Source organism: Helicoverpa armigera, chromosome 2 (assembly GCF_030705265.1).
Source record: "Helicoverpa armigera isolate CAAS_96S chromosome 2, ASM3070526v1, whole genome shotgun sequence".
Lineage (NCBI taxonomy): Eukaryota > Metazoa > Arthropoda > Insecta > Lepidoptera > Noctuidae > Helicoverpa > Helicoverpa armigera.
The window spans coordinates 4,096,977-4,117,425 of NC_087121.1; the positions used below are offsets into that span (position 1 = coordinate 4,096,977).

General features: G+C 37.0%; 1 protein-coding gene across 11 annotated transcripts in view; it reads left to right on the top strand.

The window, feature by feature from the left end:
* The window catches only part of LOC110375954 (voltage-dependent T-type calcium channel subunit alpha-1G), a 147,643-nt gene that overhangs the window by 94,861 nt on the left and 32,333 nt on the right, over nt 1–20,449 (top strand). For all 11 annotated transcript variants that reach the window (XM_064037870.1, XM_064037847.1, XM_064037863.1 and 8 more), the window contains 2 exons: nt 19,783–19,895; nt 20,276–20,409. In XM_064037870.1, the coding sequence (XP_063893940.1) occupies nt 19,783–19,895; nt 20,276–20,409 (247 nt within the window). The remainder of the gene's footprint in view (nt 1–19,782; nt 19,896–20,275; nt 20,410–20,449) is intronic.

Below are 20,449 nucleotides of genomic sequence, written 5' to 3' on the forward strand. Positions count from 1 at the left end.
TATGATTTTTTAGTTATATTTATTTATATTCATGTCTATATGTGCTTATTTACAAAAGATTCTGTTTCAGAGTCGTTTTTAATGAACGTGTCATAATGAACATGTCCTATCATTAGCGTCGATCAAATATATATTCGCATACCTATTGTACATACCTTCTGAGTCGATATTAAGTAGTTGTTACTGGCACAGTTTTTACGGAAAAAAACAAACATGTTTTTGTGAAAAGACAGTAACAATAGCTTGTGTCCTTGGCAAAAAGAGAACACAATGAAAAGTAAACACAGCGGTATCTATCTCATACGTTTCGCTGAATTAACACATTTTATCACCAGGGACCAAATCTCCACCGATCAGAGGCTCATTCTATTGTTTGTATGTATCACCAGCGCATTCATAATAGACAAGATTTTGAAATACTTGGGGGAAAATTGACACTGTAATACTGTCTTATTCATGTTGGCTATTAAAAAGAAAAATAATTTTAGCGGCCAGTCACTTAAAAAATTAAAAATGTATGTTAACTCACGAAACAAATAATCACATAGATAGGTACAAAATACAAACAAAAAAGCTAACTGATCTACTAATCAAATAGCCTGTACATAAATAAATACTAGTCCAACCAGTATGTACCTATGGTCGATTGTTTAAGCCACTCCAGTCGATGGCAAACATTGGCTGACGACAGACTCATAGGTCGAGTGGTCATCTGAAAGATTTGTAGTGCCACTTGCTGAGGGCTTTGTTTTGTCTACACTCCGTTGTGCTGATACTAGAGGATTTCTGTAGATGAAATTTATATTTTAACGAGCGGTTTATTTTATTTGGTAGTCAATTTTGTTTTGTAATTTTTATTAGCTGACAACAAGATAACTCAATAGTCTTCAAATATAGTCACGGCCTAAATTCCTGTATTTATTTGAGGGTCTTTTGAATAACACTGTCTGCATTTTAGCTACGTATACCACACCCTACATTTAGCAATCACGCCTACAATGCAATTGTGATCACTTCAGAATAGCTAACAACTGAGTAACAGTAAATACAACCTTACTTGCAAACTGCAACACCAATACCACTCTAGTACTACAGAACAATGACTCACCTACAGCTAGATCTTCATTTGTTAACAACTGTACCTGCCAGGCCACTGCTTATTCAACAGTTCCGATTCGAGCCAGCAAGTTTGTTCCCAAATCAAATACAAGGGGGTAGATACAGCATACAGAAGGCTTGTGAATAATTGACAGCGCTCGCGAAGATCAAAGCTTTGCCGCGAGTATTGGTTTTGTGTGGCCCTGGGCATGTTACTGTTCATGCTATGTGACACAGTTTCATATAATTCGTGTTGGAGTTATGGAATGTCTCGTGTTGTAAATGTTACCTTGGTTTAGTGCGTATGTGTGAAGTATAAGGATGTTTGAGATGCTGAAAGAATCATCACAAAATGGCCGCCTGAGATATAGGATATTTAAGCATTTACTTACGTTTATAGTACAGAACTATATATAAGTAAAAAAAACGTCTTTGTGTACAAAATCCCATCTTCAACTCAACCAAAGAGATCCCAATTTCTTTCCCCTAAAAGAGCGGCATTTTTAAGAGTTGTTTTTCCCTTATTATTATTCCAATAACTTTCAGCATCCCAGTTTTAATATTGGTTTGGCTTCCTCCTATCGACATTGACCTGATATCTTAACTATGAAGGTTAACACAAGGCTGAATGGCCTTCATAAAATTCAATGTTTACTATAAGATAAAAATACGAGTACATTAAAATTATACGCTTGGCTTGTTCAATATAAAGTTTACAAACGTATTTTATAATGGAAAATTAGGAAAGTACTACAAAATAAATAACATTTACATACATACACAATACAAAGATTTAAATCTACAAACGCTATCTTTTTTGGAGAAAATGGAAAGTGCCTTATAAATCCTATAATATGCTGTTCAAGATTACTCTTACTCCAGTTTAGGTAGTCTTGAATACGTTAGCCGAACTTTAAATGCTGATCGTATTAATATTTAATCTGAGGGTGGGTCATCAAAAACTAGCCATTAGGTACCAAATGTAGCTAGTAGGTATAGCCACAGCATTTTAATCAGACACCTTCATAAATAACTAAGCAGCTCACTTCAGCCGATTACCCCTTGAATATAATCGAGGATAAACACGCGAAAGTTACGCACCTAATGAATATGTAAATCGAATAAAACGTATGTATTTCCAACCAGTACTAATTTTCTCTTTTACAAAGGGTTTGGTGTTTGTTGGTCGTGCGTTCATTCGGATAAACAATGAACACAATTGGAGTTTAACTTAACTTTTATTTTGACTGATGAGTTTTTGAAGTACGCTGGAGTACGAATTATACACATACATACACACACACATACACTCAAACACACACAAATACACAACTCTTACACACGCATTCAGAACCCATACAATTTATTAGAAGACACTTTGAGAAGAAAATTTCGTATTTCGTACCTATATACAATTATAGTATTGCTGGCAGACATGAATGCCGTTTGAAAGACATTAACATTTTAATCTGCCCCAGATTCACCGATTCTCAGATAACGTCTGTTTAAGTATAATATCAAGGAAGTATAATATCAGTATACTCATGTGTTCATAATATGATAATACAGCAAGTTACGTGCATATAGACGCGGTGTGGAGCCATGCCCCGAGGGGTAGTCAAACAATCAGTCTGAGAGCAACCTCCTCTCTGCTCTTGGTTTATTATCTTTGTCCAAATATGCTGGTTTTGATATACATATACCTAGATGCTACATAAATCCGGTATGATAAGTGAGCGTTATATTTCCTAGCTGCATCAACAGTTTCGATCATAAAGTGGACTCTAGCTAGTGTAAAGAATCTACAAAAAATTAAACATCCTGCATTTAATTTAGAAACAACTTCCAGAAGGATTAACTGAAATAATTTGGTTCCTGAATTCCAAATAAGGAAATTCCTTCTCTGGAACATCCAAATGATTTTCAATTTACACTGCAAGCGGGGCTCATCAATTTCAATTGCTCTCAGCAGTTATTGAATTTCCTGAGTCAACATAAATATGTCTGGTTTATTGCCTACGAGGTGCGTTATTCATATTTAGTTAGTAACGCAATACCTAGCTACTTAATCATTCTGTACAAACCATTCTCACCAGATATTAATTTTCTTTTATAGTACAAACAAAAGTTCAAAGTAACAATACCAAACAAAATCAACTGTTACTACAGGCGGGGCTAACTATCATATAAATTATGAAAAACAAATCTGGTTAATTTCAACTGTTGCGTGTGTGTGTGTGTAATGAATCTGTTTCATGCCTACATGCCTCGCTATGAGGTGTTTGAGCTATTTTCTAGGTTGCCATTTATAGGTTTCTTTCAGTTTATAATAAATTTACAAAGTCGTGTTAAAAATTTGTAGAAATCCTTTATAATCCAGGTGTGACTCATGAAAGCTTTCAAAGTTAACACAAAAATAAAGGTAATATATGAAATGACACTTTTCACCTCCCATTTTATGAAAATTACAAGTATCTCTGATGACGTAATTTTCGAGTCATTTATTTAATGTCCTCATAATGAGAAAAGTTGGTTTAGCGGCCTAAGTATGTAATTACAGCTCTCTCCACAGTGAAAAACAAAAAAATTACATTACGGAGATTTATTTCGTTGCACAATATAAAATGATAAAAATATAAACTAAAGTTATTTCAAGATAAAGCTACCGAGTTAAAGTGTCCAAACATTAACCGGATATTTATTGCGCCCTAGATGCTTCAAAGGCGGAAACTTTATTAAGTGTCTTCGCCAGATACGCCTTAAAATAGTTCATTGTTCCAAGACTTGAACACTAATGTAATAATTCAGAGATGTCGACAGCAAATCTTGGAAACCCACCTCACTGTCATGTAGTTCTGTGAAAACCGACATGCTTGCGTTAATCCTCGTAAATCATAGTCCCAGACAAGAGTGAATGGTAAAAATGATAAACAATCAATACACTGTCTAAATCCATGAGATCCAAATTCGATGTATCATGAGTCACTCACCAGTCCCGCCTGATTCGCTCCGAAAATATGTAATGGCGATGGAAATATGAATCACAGAATATACCTGAACCTAGTTTGTAAACAAATGTGCCAAGGCTCAAATAAAAATATGAAACTCCACAGACCATCATATCTTCATCTACATTTCATATTTAAAACCAACAAATAGGGTCTTAATGTTCGCCCAGGTCAACCAGTCTTCAAGTCCCTCGAGTCACAAGCCAAATTAAACTTTAAGTGAGACGGAATAAAGAACAGAATCTGTGCCTGCAATTATCGTTAGAGATTTCATGTGAAATTCCGATGTCGACCACTTGAGGCCACTCGTGTCTTGTGGAGCACTGAATAAATTAGGTTCTACAGTTACAGTGGGTGTAAGTGGAAAACTAGAGTCTCGCTTTGTCGTCTTCCAATTGTCAGGTTTCAACGATTGACACCATTCTTAGTTAAGTGGTTTGTTAAAACGGGTACTGATGACGACAGTAGAGGCCCGTGGAGATTATAGTGAAGCATTGATTAATCCAAACTAATATTATAAATGCGAAAGTAACTCTGTCTGTCTGTCTGTCTGTCTGTCTTTCTGTCTGTCTGTCTGTCTTTTCTTCACGCCTAAACTACTGAACCGATTTGTGTGAAATTTGGTACATACATAGTTTGAAACTTGAGAAAGGACATAGGATAGTTTTTATTACAAAACAAATAAAAATAAAATTATTCCGGACATATAGCGCCATCTATTGGTCAAATCAAAAATCTGCTGGTAGTCACTATTCCACGCGAACGAAGTTGCGGGCAAAAGCTAGTTCTATATTAAATTGAATTCATTCATTCGTAATTTTGTAATTAGATTTATCAATGATTAATATTAGTACATTAAATCAAGTTATTCCAGAGTAGTATATTAGATCTAGTCCACAAAGGTACGAGATAAATTAATTTCAGCGTTTCTCGCACTACCTTTGCAATATGCACCTTGTTATTAGTCAGTTTGCAAGTTATATGCATGTACATACATCAAGTTAGATGGCATGCAGAGCGTTACTGGCTTCGTCTAGACAGCGCTTATGAGAAATACCTAAATAACCATGCAGGTGATATGCTGAAACGAGGTTTCATTACGATTTAATTGCTCTGAGACAAGATGCTGAATTATGTACCGGGAATAGGGAATGTCTAATTTATTTTAATGATCATTTAATTTCATTAAAGACGGTACCTACATATCGTAAAACAATTCTGTAATAAAGAAAATAATTGGGTTACCTACTTTTTGTATAGAATTTTATGATTTTATGATTTATTTATTTGGGTTTAGGAGTATGAAGAAAAATGTTACCTAGTAACTATTGCATGTCTAAATTTCGATTCACGTATTGACTAAGTTTCGGAGTCAACGCACGCGGGTTCGATTCATGTTAGACAATTTCGTGACTGCACCTGATATTATCTGAATAGGCGGTTAATAAAATAATTGTTAGCATTATACACAGCTTTCATAAAGTTAATATTCCTTAAATAAATATTACAGGTATTTTTTGCAAAAGAGTTTATTTATTCTAAGCCAAATCATCATGAAAAAATGTGTAGGTATGGAGGTCGAATCAGTGAAAAACGAATTAAAGTTTCAGGCCAAACGAGTGCACACAGAATGCCAACTGCATAAGCAGAAAATTATAAACCTGGCAAGAGCAAACACCAGCTACCTAGATAAAGCAACCTCGTCCATTGCCAACTATCAGCATTTAAACATTCAAAAAAGCTTAACTTTAATCAAAGCTCGTGTGAGCGGAACGTAGGTAACTACAGCCATTAGATAGCCCGTCAACGTAATAGTGTGTCCCATTGGAGCCGTGCCGAGCCGATCGAAGTAAAATCACTGTGTACCGTGTACTACCCCGAACTATCTATTTGTTATCACTACCCTACAATTATGTAAATACCAGCGTCATCTACCTACATGTCAGGCTTGTCAATACCGGCGCGTGACCTGTAAATAGGGTGAATGTTTTGCTCATTTCTATTTCTAGTGAAGGGTTAGGAAAGGATGTATTAAAGGTCGGAGTTCAGTTGATGATTATGGAATATGTGTTTTGAAAAAGTCGAATATACTACCACGAGATTGTTCAAACGAGTTACCGTGGCCGGTACATAAAGGTCTCAAGAAGGAAGTTAGTGGGTTTTAGTCAGTAAGAATCTGACACTCGCTCACGCTGCACCCACAGCTCACCAAAAAAAGAAGTCGAATAGGTACATTCTGTTGTAAAACAAAAAGGATATAGTTTTTAAATACCATAGCTAGATTATATATTCCAACATTAAATAATATGAAATGTAAATAGAGGTCTGTAATTTGATATTAATGCAGCCGCTTTCACAGATAAAGTAACGCTCAAATATTGAGCAGTTTCGCCAATTAGCTGCTCAAACGATTCAGCTTTTAATGAATAAGCAAATTTGGTTTCGTGAATTGCGCTAATTAATAATACTGATTTGATTGTACTACTTATTACACACTAATAGGAGCATTTATTAAGCATTGTAAGTACGTTTTTAATTAAACTAGACATGGTCTCAAAAAACAAATGACTATCACTCATATAATGTTAGTACTGTATTTTTTTTTGTGCGATATTGTGTTAAGAGATTTATCATTGCATATGAAAACAAACTTCTCTTAAAAAGTGGGGAAGTAGGTAAATGTGCAGTTAGGTCACGGGCACCCTGCCACGTAGCTATACCGCTTGGGACCATTATATTGTTATAAATGTCCCCACGATCCCCTTGCCAAGAAACCTTGTGTACTCGTAAACTTACTGCTAACATTGTGAGATACAGGTTAAGAGTAGTAAGCTCGAACTTTCACATCTAGATTAGGATTAAGAAACAATACAGAGAGCTTTATATACTTATATACTACTTTGTACATGTCAGATTAGATGTACTTATTTCAGCAGTAAAAAGCATGAAATTCTTAGTAAGCCATCAAAGTATGATACAGAGTTCACAACCCTTGGCAACTTATACAAGCAAGCATGTAGTCATTGACTAAATATTTCGATAAAAAAATAGATAACAAAAGAAATTACTCAGAACCTGATGGGCTTTGGTTCAATAATGGAAAACACCCTGACCCTATAGTTCGAAGAAGAAAGGCTAATAGCCGAATGAAATCGTTAGTAGATGATGAAGCAAAAACTGTTATATTAGGAACTCCGGCCTGACGCCTTTGATACAGCATTAATTTTTATTGTTTATAGGGAAAGTCGGGGTTTTGATTAAGGATTATCTTTATAGTAATTTTGACAATACAAAAATACGTATGATGCGATTAAGTAAAATAAATATCGAACCAGATCTTAGGCCCAAATATTGTTTACCATAAATCTGACCAGCATTGCTAGGTTTTATATAGACCCTGTTATCTAAAGGTAATATCAAATCTGAATCAAACTTATTCAATTTCCTACAGAGCCTTTGGAAAAATATCCCGAAATCAGGCATCGTCTCCACTGATTCACGTGTAAGAATATACTAAGTTTCAAGAAGGTAAACTAATAGAAATTGATTATGCCTGTGTTCGGAATATAGGGAGGATAACAGAGTAAACATGTTTACTACCCCGAGAATGAGATAGTTCGCTAACCCTTGTAAACAGCTATCCAGTGTTTCTAAGTTATTTGTATAGGAGTCAGGTTTTATAGTCCAGACAGCATAAAGTTCAATGATTATGTTTTTATTCCGTCGTATCGAGGGCTCGTAAATCGCATAAGTGTTTATTTCAAGGAGTTTAAGATTGCTTGAGTGGGGTTCAAGAAGGGTCATGGTTTAATGGATACCTAAGTTTAAACAATCTTTAAATCTATTTTCGCCAACGATGTGTTTATGAATTTTATGGTTTGCAGGTTGTTGATTAAATTAATCCTTATGAATACCCGTCTCAAATCACCAAAAAACAATTTGTAACTCGTTTTACTAGAACAGTAAGTAGGTTCTCATAATTGTTATGTAAATAATAATTTATACTAGTGTTGAATATACATACATCGGTACGTCTTGTTAGTTACATCCCGCCCTCCACACATTCAGCTTTCGCTGTATCTCGCGGCACAGTATGGCTAAAATTAAAAAAGTTCCCTTTCACTACACCGTTTTTATGTAACGCGAATACTCGCATAATGATGCTCACAATTGAAATGAGTTTCTTCGTTAAAATGTAAGGGTGTATCACGCCGAACGCCGAGAGAACTCTTCGCTCTAATGCATTATTATCACGAAGTCACCTCTGATAAATATTTTCCAACATTTTTATTTTACCTTAAGTACACGCTATCAAGGCTCTTGCCTGTCTCGTTCCACTGAACAACTGTATTCGTACTTTTTTCTTATCCAATTTTCTTTAAAAGCATTTTGTGCACTTTTCTGATAGCGATCTGTCTGTTACGTGCTTTTTATTTTCTATTTCTGTGTACAAAGAAGTTCAAATCGTATCAGTTTAAAAACGAGAAAGGAAACGACTCCAGTTTTGCACGTGGAATCGTGTGGCTTTGTAATTTCGTTTTTAGCATCGCCGTGAAGCAGAAAGAAAACAAAATGTAGACAACGTTGTTATGCATACCGTTCAGTCTTATGTCAACAGCGTAAGGTTTGAATTCGCTGAAGCGTGGTGAAAAAATTGAGTGTAGAGTTTCACTTGTATACCAAATCGTGGTTCTACAAAGCGGTGCTGCTTGTATAGGAGCTTTCAAATGCTACGAAAGAAAATCCAAGGCAAATGAGCTTATTGTTTACACGCATGAAGCAAGGCAAATTGAAGCCTCAAATGGTTTTATATAATGAACTGTGTACACTCTGAATTCAAGTTCATCCAATTTTCGTTTGAAAGAATTTTTCCTTTATTTATTTACTTTTATTTGTATCAAAATCAAATAGAAATAAAATATGGAATTTCAAACTAAAGTAAGTAAAGAACGACTCTTGAAAAAGTACACCCTCGTTCAATGAATGACTTTTTTTGTCTTGAACTATGCATCTAATAAAACGAGGATAAAAACTCGATTCAGAATTAATAGCCCAGATTGAGAAGACTGGAGTGGCTCTGAAACCAATCCAATTAACTTTTAGCGTCACTTTCGCCGTTTGTCAATAGATTTATCCCGAGATTTAATTCTAAATTGAAATTCTAACCTTCTTATTTTAACTTCTAACTTGGTGATCCGTTCGAATGAATTAATTAAATTTTCCTTTTTTACTAGCGCCGTGGATTCCGATTCGAGTTTGTTTTCTTTGTTGTTATTTCTTTTTATTTTTATATTGTAAAGAAAGGTCCTTTGTTGTCATACTCCTAATAAATAGCACTCTCTGCTTGTCAATAACACTCAAGAATTTTTGAATATAGATCAGGCTTTTCGCAATATTTCTTATAAAATACCAGTACCGATCACAGTGCTTTTAAGGGCCAAATATAATTCAAATAATAATGGTGTTGACTCAGTTTTTCATTCCGTTTCTGTACTCGTTCAGAAATGTCAGTCCATTTGTAAAGAATGAAATATTAAAGCGAGAGACTCGATGATTTGAAATCAGAGCCGCTATCGTGCGCTCCTTCACTTCAAGATAGTGCCTCGTTTGAACGTACTCGTATTTACTCGCCTTTGTCATATTTTTCGTCTATTATATTTCAGAAATATGGTATCGAAGAAAATTAGAAGAATTCAAATAAATAATAAATGTTTACATGCAGCCAAGTTTTATACAGAACTCAAACTGCCATTAAGCTAAAAAAGGTTAAAAGTTCCCGTAGTAAATGAAAAGTTCTATTTTTGAACTCCCCTCTGAAAAGATCTTGACATTCATCTTCGTGACTTCAGAAACGAAATTATTAATTCATGGTCAGCTGGACGAGTAAGAACAACTCTCATAAACTTTTATTAGTGTTTGGAAAAAAGATGAAATGATAAATAATTTGTTTTATCATGTGTAGGTAAAATAATCTTCTAGTGATATTTATTATTCTTACTGAATCGCCAATATAGACATCACGTTTCTTTGCATGCCCCAAACGTATTATGTTACGTACATTTGCAAAAATAAAACTAGCAATTGGGTAAACAAAAGGCGGCTTGAACGACCGCAGTTATGGGCGTTTTACGGTCAATAAAATACGTATCAAGCACAATCAATGACAATCATTGAGCGAAAATGCGGAAACCGATATAGACGCCTTAATGGATCCCTGAATAGCTAATGCTAGAATCGTAAACATATCTACGTAAATATTGTAGAAAGGGTATAAAACGATTACTGCAATTCAACACACGTAGGTGTTAATAACGTTTATAATCTTATACGTATAGATACTTACAGTAGTTAGACTAGTTCGTTGTCGACGATTACGGAGGTTTAAAAACAATAACGTTGATATGCACAATGAACGTATTATTATGTGTGCCATCAAATTGTTCAAGTATGTTTATATTTCACTAAACTGACCCAAAAAATGGCTATCGCTAACTTGCTCAGTACGAGCCGTGTGAACGAGCGTCCGTTCCGCTTGTCGGGACAATAGGCAGGCCGGTGGCGTTTCCTCTCATAACACAAACCTTTTGTGAATCCAGTCTCCTCGGTTCACATAATACTATGAGATTACTCATTAAAATCGCCCAAAACGACCCTCCTCGATAGAAATTCAAACGAATTCGTAAAATATCAAAGGTATCGAAAATTGGCGACACAAAATTAATACGTACTTGTTTTCTTTGAAAACGAAATTCTTTTTAGCATAGGGATACGATATTGTATTTCAAAAACAAATTGAATATATTTTCGTTTCTGATACCAATAATGAATGGTAAATATACCAATTTAAACTAAATGAAATGTAAAAGCTGTATCGGTATACAAATTATGACAGGAATCATTATTTATTTAGATAAGGAAAATGATGTCAGGTTACAGACAGATATTAAAAATAATTTTATATGCTTTTTACTTAAATCGAAAAAGGGAAATATTATTATCAACCCTTATCAAACAAAAGGTCAAACAGGAACATTTCAGGCGCATGAACGAAAATAATGCCTTTTCATCATTGTAATAAGCTAAGCTGCGTTAACTCAGACAAGTTAAAAGTTGCAGCTATTTATCAAGTATGCAGCTCAAGGATCCTATTGGACTGAAGGTTGGATATTTTTCCCTGTCGTACGATATGAAGCGTTGAAGGGTCGGTGGGCGTATTCATTTTACAGGTCATTAGAGTAAAAAGGGTAAACAAAATTGTGGCTGCGACCTTTGTCCGCTTTAAAACAAAATCATTTCTTTTTTAACTGTATACAGCAACCGTTGAAATGTGTTTTATGTATTTTATGAGACATTCAAATAAATGAAGTGTTGTGTTATATCGTCATGTAGTTAACTAAAAAAGTTTGACAATAAAGAGCGGTTGAATAATGAATTTTACCATCGCATGACTGGCAAAATTCTCTCACAACTTCTGTATCTCAACCTCTACATGCATATATGAATGAAAACTTTGCTTTAAATGCAAACTTTGAGCAAACGTTGCTTAAGACACGGCAATAACTTGCAGTTTCACAGTTTAGTTTTGCATATATAATCATAGCTGAAAGGAACTGCATAATCCTTCACAGAAACTTTTCCCGTGTCAAGACTTTCCGCTACCTCAGAAAATATAGCTAAGTAACAAAATTCAGCATGAGAAATACGAGTACCCAAGCATCCAAATTCATTAAATAATTTAGTGGTAATATAACAAGTCATCGCCTACTCAGGAACTTCACACATTTCCTGGAACATTTCAACTCCAAATCGCCGATCAATAATTTTCCATTCACGAGTCTTACATTAGGTAGGTAATTCAGAATTATATTGGTCATAATCAAGTGGCGCGAGTCTGCTAGCGTGTCGGGTTTGATGCATAGACTGGCACCGACCGTGACATAAACTTCCTTAGGTAATGACGAACTCCACAGTTGGATTTATTGGTCGTCGGCTCTTATTGAGCTCGGCTGCAGTTTGTTGTGGCTTTAGTAGTTCCTGTTTTATGCGCTTAATGCAGACTCTTTAATTAGTTTAGTTGCTTTGTCTTTGAGAGCGTGCTTACCGATAGTTAGGATAGTTTAATTCGAGTCGTCTTCACATATATTCCGTTGATTTGTCCGATTTATGGCTCTAGCTAAAAGTTTAGACAGGCGTTGAGAATTTTCATTTACAAATACGAATTTTCCCCTGAAAAAGATGATTTTCATTCTCAGTATAAGATAAGATAAATTCAAAAAATATCATGGTCTTAATTGAAGATCGTTAGGCGTTATTTTCCTAAACATAATTTAGTTACTTACGTTGAATATAAAAATCAACAGTACCTTCGTATTTTACATAGACGGAGCCCCTTTTCAGTCCTGTGGAAAGTAAATAAAAATATAATAAAAACACGGCCTTGAAACCTGTTTTAAAAAGGCAGGCCTGCCAAAGGTACCAGGGATACATAAGTCGCTAGGTACTATAGACCACGGAGCCACTTGAGCGCCTGTTGACGACAAAAAGAAGGGAAAAAAATGTCGACGACGTAATACCGAGATGACAAATACGCCGTTTTACACTACAGATGTATTTGACTTGAAAAGTTGGATTATTATTTTCTTTCGCTTTTTGGTGGAGCTGTAGGATAAATAGAATTTGTGTTTCGTTTGCTTTGGGAAAATAATAATATTTACAGTAAAAATGAAAATGAATATTTATGTTTATTGAAGTACTTCTACAATGTACACACTATACATATATACAAACTTAAACTACTTATCTTTATACAAAACTAAAAATAAAATACTATATACAAAATAGATATAAACATAAAACATAAAATATAAAAGAGCATCGATCAGGCGTCGAAGTATTCCTCCGCATCACTGTCCTCCGGAAACGTGCCCAGAAGACTGGCTGCATTGCCACGTTGAATGGCAATGCTAATTCTTTGTCCGAAGAATAAGCCAGCCCTCTGGTCACGCGAAGCGTCGACAAGCCTTTTCGCGATGTCCTTATAAAGTAACCGCGAACTCGGGCCCCATGGTCCGAGCGTTTCGACCCCAAACGGCTCAAAAGTATAGTTCCCAATAAGGTTACTATACTTGCGCCGCTTGGTGGTCTCTGCAGAAGCAGCAGCCGCACCAGCATGACCTGCCGTGCAGGGAAGATGCGATGGCGCCAGGGTGTCGACGCACGTTGCATCCCACACCAAGGGCCTACCCAACTTCCATGGCAACAACGTCGTACCATCAGGCCTCTTTCCATCGTCACGTACCAGTCCATTAGGCTCTAACACGGCTGGCACGCCGGCGGTGGAAAAAGCACGACGGATAATGTCGTTAATGCTGGCATGCCGTGCAATACGACCAGCACTTCTGCAGCACGACAGACCATGGTGCCCGAGGCTGTCGACGGCTTCACCGCAATGGCAGCGATGCGGAGCAACACAGGGAGCGCCTAACCGTAAGCATGTAGCGATGCGGAACGTTGTGTCATCCAGCATAGTGCCTATGCTAGATGACGGGATCGCCTGTAACCAGAGGCCCGACTCCCACTCTCCCACAGCCAACAAACGGGCACGCTCAGCAGCACTATTACACGTATTTAATAGATTATTCCGTATAGTGCTACAGAGCGGCCCGTCCCATTGTCTCTGAGAGCAGCGGTTGCCGGGCAAATCCGTATTGGGAGTAGCCATTTTCCAGGCATCCAGCGCATCGGTCAAACACGGTACTTCAACATCAACCAGTGCAGAAGACGACAATATCTTTCTGGTTAATGTATCAGTACTGTGAACCGAGGAGAGGAATGCCGGTAAACTAACACTTGAAATTTTGCGGACGCCGAGACCTCCCATGCGTATTGGGAGTGCAGCTTGCTGCCAGGCTCGATCGTCCAAGGCCACATTGAGGATGGAGGTGAGGGTGCTTCTGATAATTTGGTCAACTTTGTCCAAAACTTGTGGGTGCTTCCATATATGTGAGGAGCGAAGAATATAAGTAAATTTTGGTCCAAAACAACAGTACCGAATCAAAGTGAAGGCCGAATGTTTACTGATTTTGTATAATCTCTCTGAAACATCATTAAAATTTTGAATTTTCTCGTTAATATAACTGGTGAAGGACTCATCGAGAATAGGTGATCCCAGGAGGCGAAGGGAACTTTTTTCTAGTACTGTCAATTTTGGAGCTATGGATTGGAATTTCGAAAAGACTTGTTGGTTGTTATCAGGGATGAAGATTTCACATTTTGATAAATTTAGTTGTAAGCCAATGGAGTCGAATTTTTGTATTAAAATCTAAAGTCGTCAGCTACAGTATCTGCGTCGCCTCCTAGGATCCCATCATCGAGGTACCACACATTAAATTTAGAATTTAGCTGTCGAATAATAGGGTTAATAGCCAAGCTGAAAATGGCAGGCCCCAGAGGATCACCTTGTTGACATCCGACGGCCGAATCTAGAACTTTGTCTTTATAGAGTAATTTAGTTGAATGTCTATAACACTGCCAAAGAAATTTATATAATTTTGGAATTTCATTTTAACTTCCGTCAACAAGGTATCTCTATTTACGGAGTTAAAGGCGTTCCTAATGTCAACCTTAAGGATGACCTCGCCTTTCCCGCTATTTACATACGTGGAAAGGGCGTGTACCGCAGCCTCACAACCCCCCTTCGAGCCAAAACCTAGTTGTAAGGGCTGAAATTTGGCGGCCAGGGTTTCTTTGTAGTAGGCACAGCCAAACTTGGCTGCGATACGGCGATATGTGCATCCCACGGCAATGGGACGGATGCCGCCATCTTTTTTACGCAGGGCACATAAATTGGCGCCATACAAAACGTCGATGACGGCTCCGTTCACATTGCCGGAGAGCATTAGGTTAATAAGGGCTGTCAGCTCCTTCAAAAGCGACTCACCAGCTTCCCCGGCGCTTGAGCACGTCAGATCCTTAAGGTGCTGCGGCGTCAAGCCGTCGAGGCCACCGGCAGAGCCGCTCCGGAAGGAGCCGACAGCAGCGCACAATTGGTTGGCTGTAATTGATAGATTATCTGAGTCTGGGGCAGGAGGGTCGGGGAAGGAGAGGTCATCCGATGCTGCCGGGTGTTTACTCTCCAGAGCTGCAACAGTCTCTGGGGAGCACGGCGCAACCACATCACTACTGAAAAGAATTCTAGCGGCACCCCTTATGTCACCTTCCTCTAATTTTGACTCTACATGATGCAAGAGTCCTTTGTGGGAAAACTGTGCTGTAAATTTTGGGTCAAAAGAAGTAGAAGGACTATTACAGTTCTCTTTAACTTGGGCTGTTAGGGTTTTTTTGGAGGCCAAATTTTTTTGGACATGTAGTATCTTATAGGGAAAGGTAAGTAACCGCTCCCAAGCACGTTCAGAGTTCTCTCGGACGACGAGAGAGACGCATCGTGCCAAACACGCTGCCACGGATGGTCTCGCGCCTCGAGGAACTCTTTTTAAGACGGGTATGGAATTTTTCAATTTACATAGCTGTTGCCAAATGGGGGTGGGATCAGGATTAGATGGGGTACTAGGTAAGGATATGGGGGCCGAAGGCACACCGTGAGGTTTATGAACCTTGCCGCAGTGCACCTTCAAACCCCGTTCACCTTTAAAAAAACGTGCTTGTGAGCAGTGGGGGCATCTCACTGATCCTTCCAGCGATGTGGCAGGCTGACTTCCACCATCACTACATGCGTCACTATATAACATATAAAAAAAACAGTAAACTTACTCTATTAAATTAGAAACAAACGTAAATTAATAAAACACAGAAAAACTGAAAGAGTCATTTTTGACACCTGGTGTCACTGGTGACGCATCAGGACGCCACCGGAGGCGCCGCCGCGCTGCGCCGTGCATCGTGGCGCAGCTGTTGAATATTTTTAGAGATCCGTGGATATAAATATGAATAACTGGATGAAATTGAAAAATTTTTTATGCAAAATTAATTGCAGATGACAGGAATGACAGGTGGAGCACTATGCCGTTATTCTTGTAATCACCTTGTTCTTGGTGATTTATTTTTTTACATTTCACTTTTGTGTTTTCATTGCTGAGCTTTCCTGCAGCAATTTGCGGCATAAGTCTAGGTTTTGCGGTTCAAATTAATATTTATTTATTATATATATTGATGTCCTTGACAGCTCTTTGACAACCCCATCAATATTTATGTAAAAATTGAAAATAATTATATTGATGTTCTTCTAGTACGACCATTTTGATTAGTAACAGCCTCTTCAAGTTATTAATGCTAACGTTCACAATTCTTCCGTGATATCCAAACAGTTTTCATGTGCTGTCTCGCTATCGCTTGGATAGGTGACTATAAAACAAATGAAAATACGCAGAATCGAATTCCTATGTATCAGAATCACATAAAGCTACCAATTCAGCAGTGACTGAACGCAACGTCATGAAACGTAGCGTCACTATACGTAAACGTATAAGCACACTAAGATTCCACATATTTAACGACAGTTTTACAGTCGGCTGGAGCCGAGCTGACTCAATGCCGCGCTTGGTGAACGACCAGCCTTACGTAACCTCTACTAAAAACTACCACATTAGTTAGGGCGCATAGCTCTCGTTTGCTGGTTATGCAGTTAACGCATCGTAAATAATTGTTTGAGTGTTCTAAATGACATTTATACTGACTCCAAAAAAGGAGTCTTTGACATACCTACGTACATACTCAGTTTAAGGCAGTCCTGTGCCGTAAAGTTTCAGTTGCATGATGAAAATGAAACGCATTTTTAATGAACACATTAGTGCATTTCTTTCATTTTCTGTTAATTTGACGGCTCGTTATACAGTGCAATGCTTTATCACTAGCAAGTTTATATTAAAGAATTACAGCTTGTTTTAAAGCTCACAGAAAAAAAAACAAATGATTTATGCTTTCGTCAGACCAGCTAATAACTTTTAAGATGGCATATACCGAAGGACCTAATCTTTGGTATATCGTATGTACGTTTCAATTTATCCTTCTAGAGTACATTAATGGCTTAGAAAACATATTCATTTAGTCAGTATTTATGTCGCAAGACTCTCCTTTTGTAAGACTAACTACAGTACCCTCGCTAATCTTGGATCTTACAGCGAACTAATTAACTACCAAAATATGACCTCGGTCATACAAAATGGCATGAGTGGATTAAGCTAGGATTTGTCCCCAGTCTCTATCTATTCAACTTCGTAGTTCATATTTTGTTTGGTCCCAACCCACTCTAAGCTTTATATTTTAACAATACGCTTTTCAGCAACAATCTTTCAGACTTTTAATCCTCTCGTCCATTAGAAAACTTAGTATTTTAGGAATAGTGTGCCAACCTACTTACGTTATCACAACAAATTGTTCAACGAGACTTTATGTCTCAGGCTACCATCGATCTGACGATACAACGTGATTACGGCTATTATCAGCGACATATTTCTTCCTAATGGGTAATGGAGTATCATGTTAGTGGCTTCTCTCAACAAAATGAAACACAGATTTATCCGCAAGAAACAACGGAATTTTCATCTTATTTACACGGCTGAGGATCCATTAGCTTTACGCTATGTCTCATTGAAGATGTTCAAAGGCTATTTTGTTTAAAGTGCAATAAAATTTGGCCTACAAACATAACAATGATAAACAAATTAGCGTCAGCTGATTTATGGAGCTACATTGACGTAATCCCTTTTGCTCGGAGCGTACTATTGTAAAAGACCTTTTAACTAACAGATGGGGAGTATAATGGAACGTGCAAAGTCATGGCGGTTTGCGCTTCCTGGCATGGCGGGAGAATCTTGCTCGTTCGATTAAGATGTTTTGCCAAGAATACGAAAGGTTGCTAGCAGTACAACTATTGTTAGACTACTGTAATGACTTTTTTGTCTATTTCGTTATAGCAACTGTCTATTTTGGAACCATTTCCAACGAAATTCTAAAATAATATGGAGCTTATACAAACAGCCATTCAATGTTCGATGACAATTCAGTATTTTTTTACTGCAGCCTAAAAATAAATGAACTTGCATTACCTCAGCACTAATCGTTTTCAAAACAAACGTGAACCACGAGACTAACCGATGCAACTGTTACGGCCACAAACACGGAAAGCCGAAACCGCGGTTCTATATCCTGTAATTAATGCAAGCTCGGCTCTGCTCTGAAATAATGAACTACAGTATACCAGCCCGGTAACTGTGCCCATTGTACCACGGAATTACTTCGCAAATAATACAAGAATGTTTTATAAGAACAAAGGTTTTTAATGTATGAGTTGGTTTTAAAATACTTAAAAACCTAATTTAGTTTGCTGGGGAGTTTGTTGCGCCACTTCTTCTTCCCAGCAAAAACACATAGGAGTTGGTGAAGGGCGGGCGTTTTGGGGGCTGTCTTTTGTTTTGACCTTCGAAAACACGAAACACGTTGAGTACTCATAAACGATTTTGAGTTTGAGTCTGACCTAAGTAGTATTATTTGGGTGTCCTAAAAATGTAGAGTATTATTCCAAAATATACAAAATGACTAACAACATATTTCCAACAAAACCAGACACAATCTAAGCTGATTAAATCTAATTTAAAAGCATTATACTCTAACATCGTAACAACGTAAATTCCGACCGCAGCATTCGTACATAAAACGTTTTCAAACGCGACTACCCCGACGAACACTTTCAAATCGTTCTGACAGAACACTAACTGCTAATCTGACCAAAGCCACAACACACGGAATAGTCTCCGACCACAGAACAGCTTTGTTAAATACCACTGAATTTGTGTCTAGTCAAAAAAGTCAAGGTTTGAACCACAAAGCTGACCACACACTGGAGGTATTATAGATAATTTTTACCACATTTTCATTGTTGGCGGCAGTTCAAACGCGTTCTCATTGTACAGAAATTAACTTTACATGCGCAATGATATACGTGAAATGAGTATTTATGATGTTGTATTTTGAATTTTATGATCTTGTATCTTGTTTATTCAATCACCTAATGCTGCGTTTCATTCACACGTTTCCGGAACGTGTTGTTAAATGAAACATTGAATTTTTTCGTACCCAATCTTTCATAAGCCCACCGTGTAATCTCACGCAATCACGGTTTGTGTAAAATTTTAATCCGTACGAATAAAATGGGAATTTATTTTGAACAAATTCGTCTTGATTGCGAGAGAATTCGGTTTTCGAAATGCGCCGTGTTCGCGCCATGAACGGTTGAAAACGTGGTAATTGTTTGATGAAGTCTATTAAATCATTCAATTTGTATTCCATTGATCATCGGTCCTACCAAATCTTTTCGAAGTCGCCATTCACTTAAATAATGATGACAAGGGATCCCATCCTATGACATTTGAAATATTATGTTTACAACTTCTCCGCATCAAATTGTAATTTTAACCAACAGCCAAAGCTTAAATCAATTAAAATGATAGCGATCATTAGGAGCGACTCTGAATTCTATCAAGGGACTGGCCCATCGACATTTAATTGAAACTCTGAGCTTCTCTTTGATATTCTAGTTATTTTACTCACGAACATTAATAAATCAAATGTCTTATTTTTATTTTTAGTATTTGTTTATAATTAATTGTACTGATACTGTTTCATTTTTAAATATGTATTGATTTTCTTAACTATCTACGCACGTGGTTTGAAAGGATATCCATGTTGGTAATCCTATTGAACTGCGTAACATTAGGAATGTACCAGCCGTGCGTCGACGATCAGTGTGTAACAAATAGATGCAAAATATTACAGGTAAGTAACAAAGCCTTTTTATATATTAAAAAAAAAAACAATTCATAAAGTCTCGTCACAAATTGCAAGCGATAAAAAATAAATCGCAATCCACAATTCAAAAATCGAACCCACAAGAACATTCTCATAAATCTGCAAAAAGAATACAAACTTTTTAATCAAAAACGAATACTGTCTTGACGCGTGCACTCCGCGTAATTAAAAAAAAAAAGAACACTGGCGGTAGAGAAAAAATGGAGGCTTGTTGAAGTGATTTTCTTTTGTTTTATTTTTATTTACGCGCCAACGAAATTTATTTGCTGGCAAAATTAGAATCGTTCAAATTAAAATTGTGATGTTTTATTTGAGTAACTCGTGTTTTAATATAAAATCTGTTGCAGGTTTTCGACGATATAATATTCGCGTTTTTCACGTTGGAAATGTCAATCAAAATGGTGGCGATGGGCGTTTATGGGCACGGAACTTATTTAGCGGACTCGTGGAACAGATTGGATTTTTTCATTGTAATGGCCGGGTACGTGTTTATTTTAAAACTTTTTTGTTATCTTGTCTGC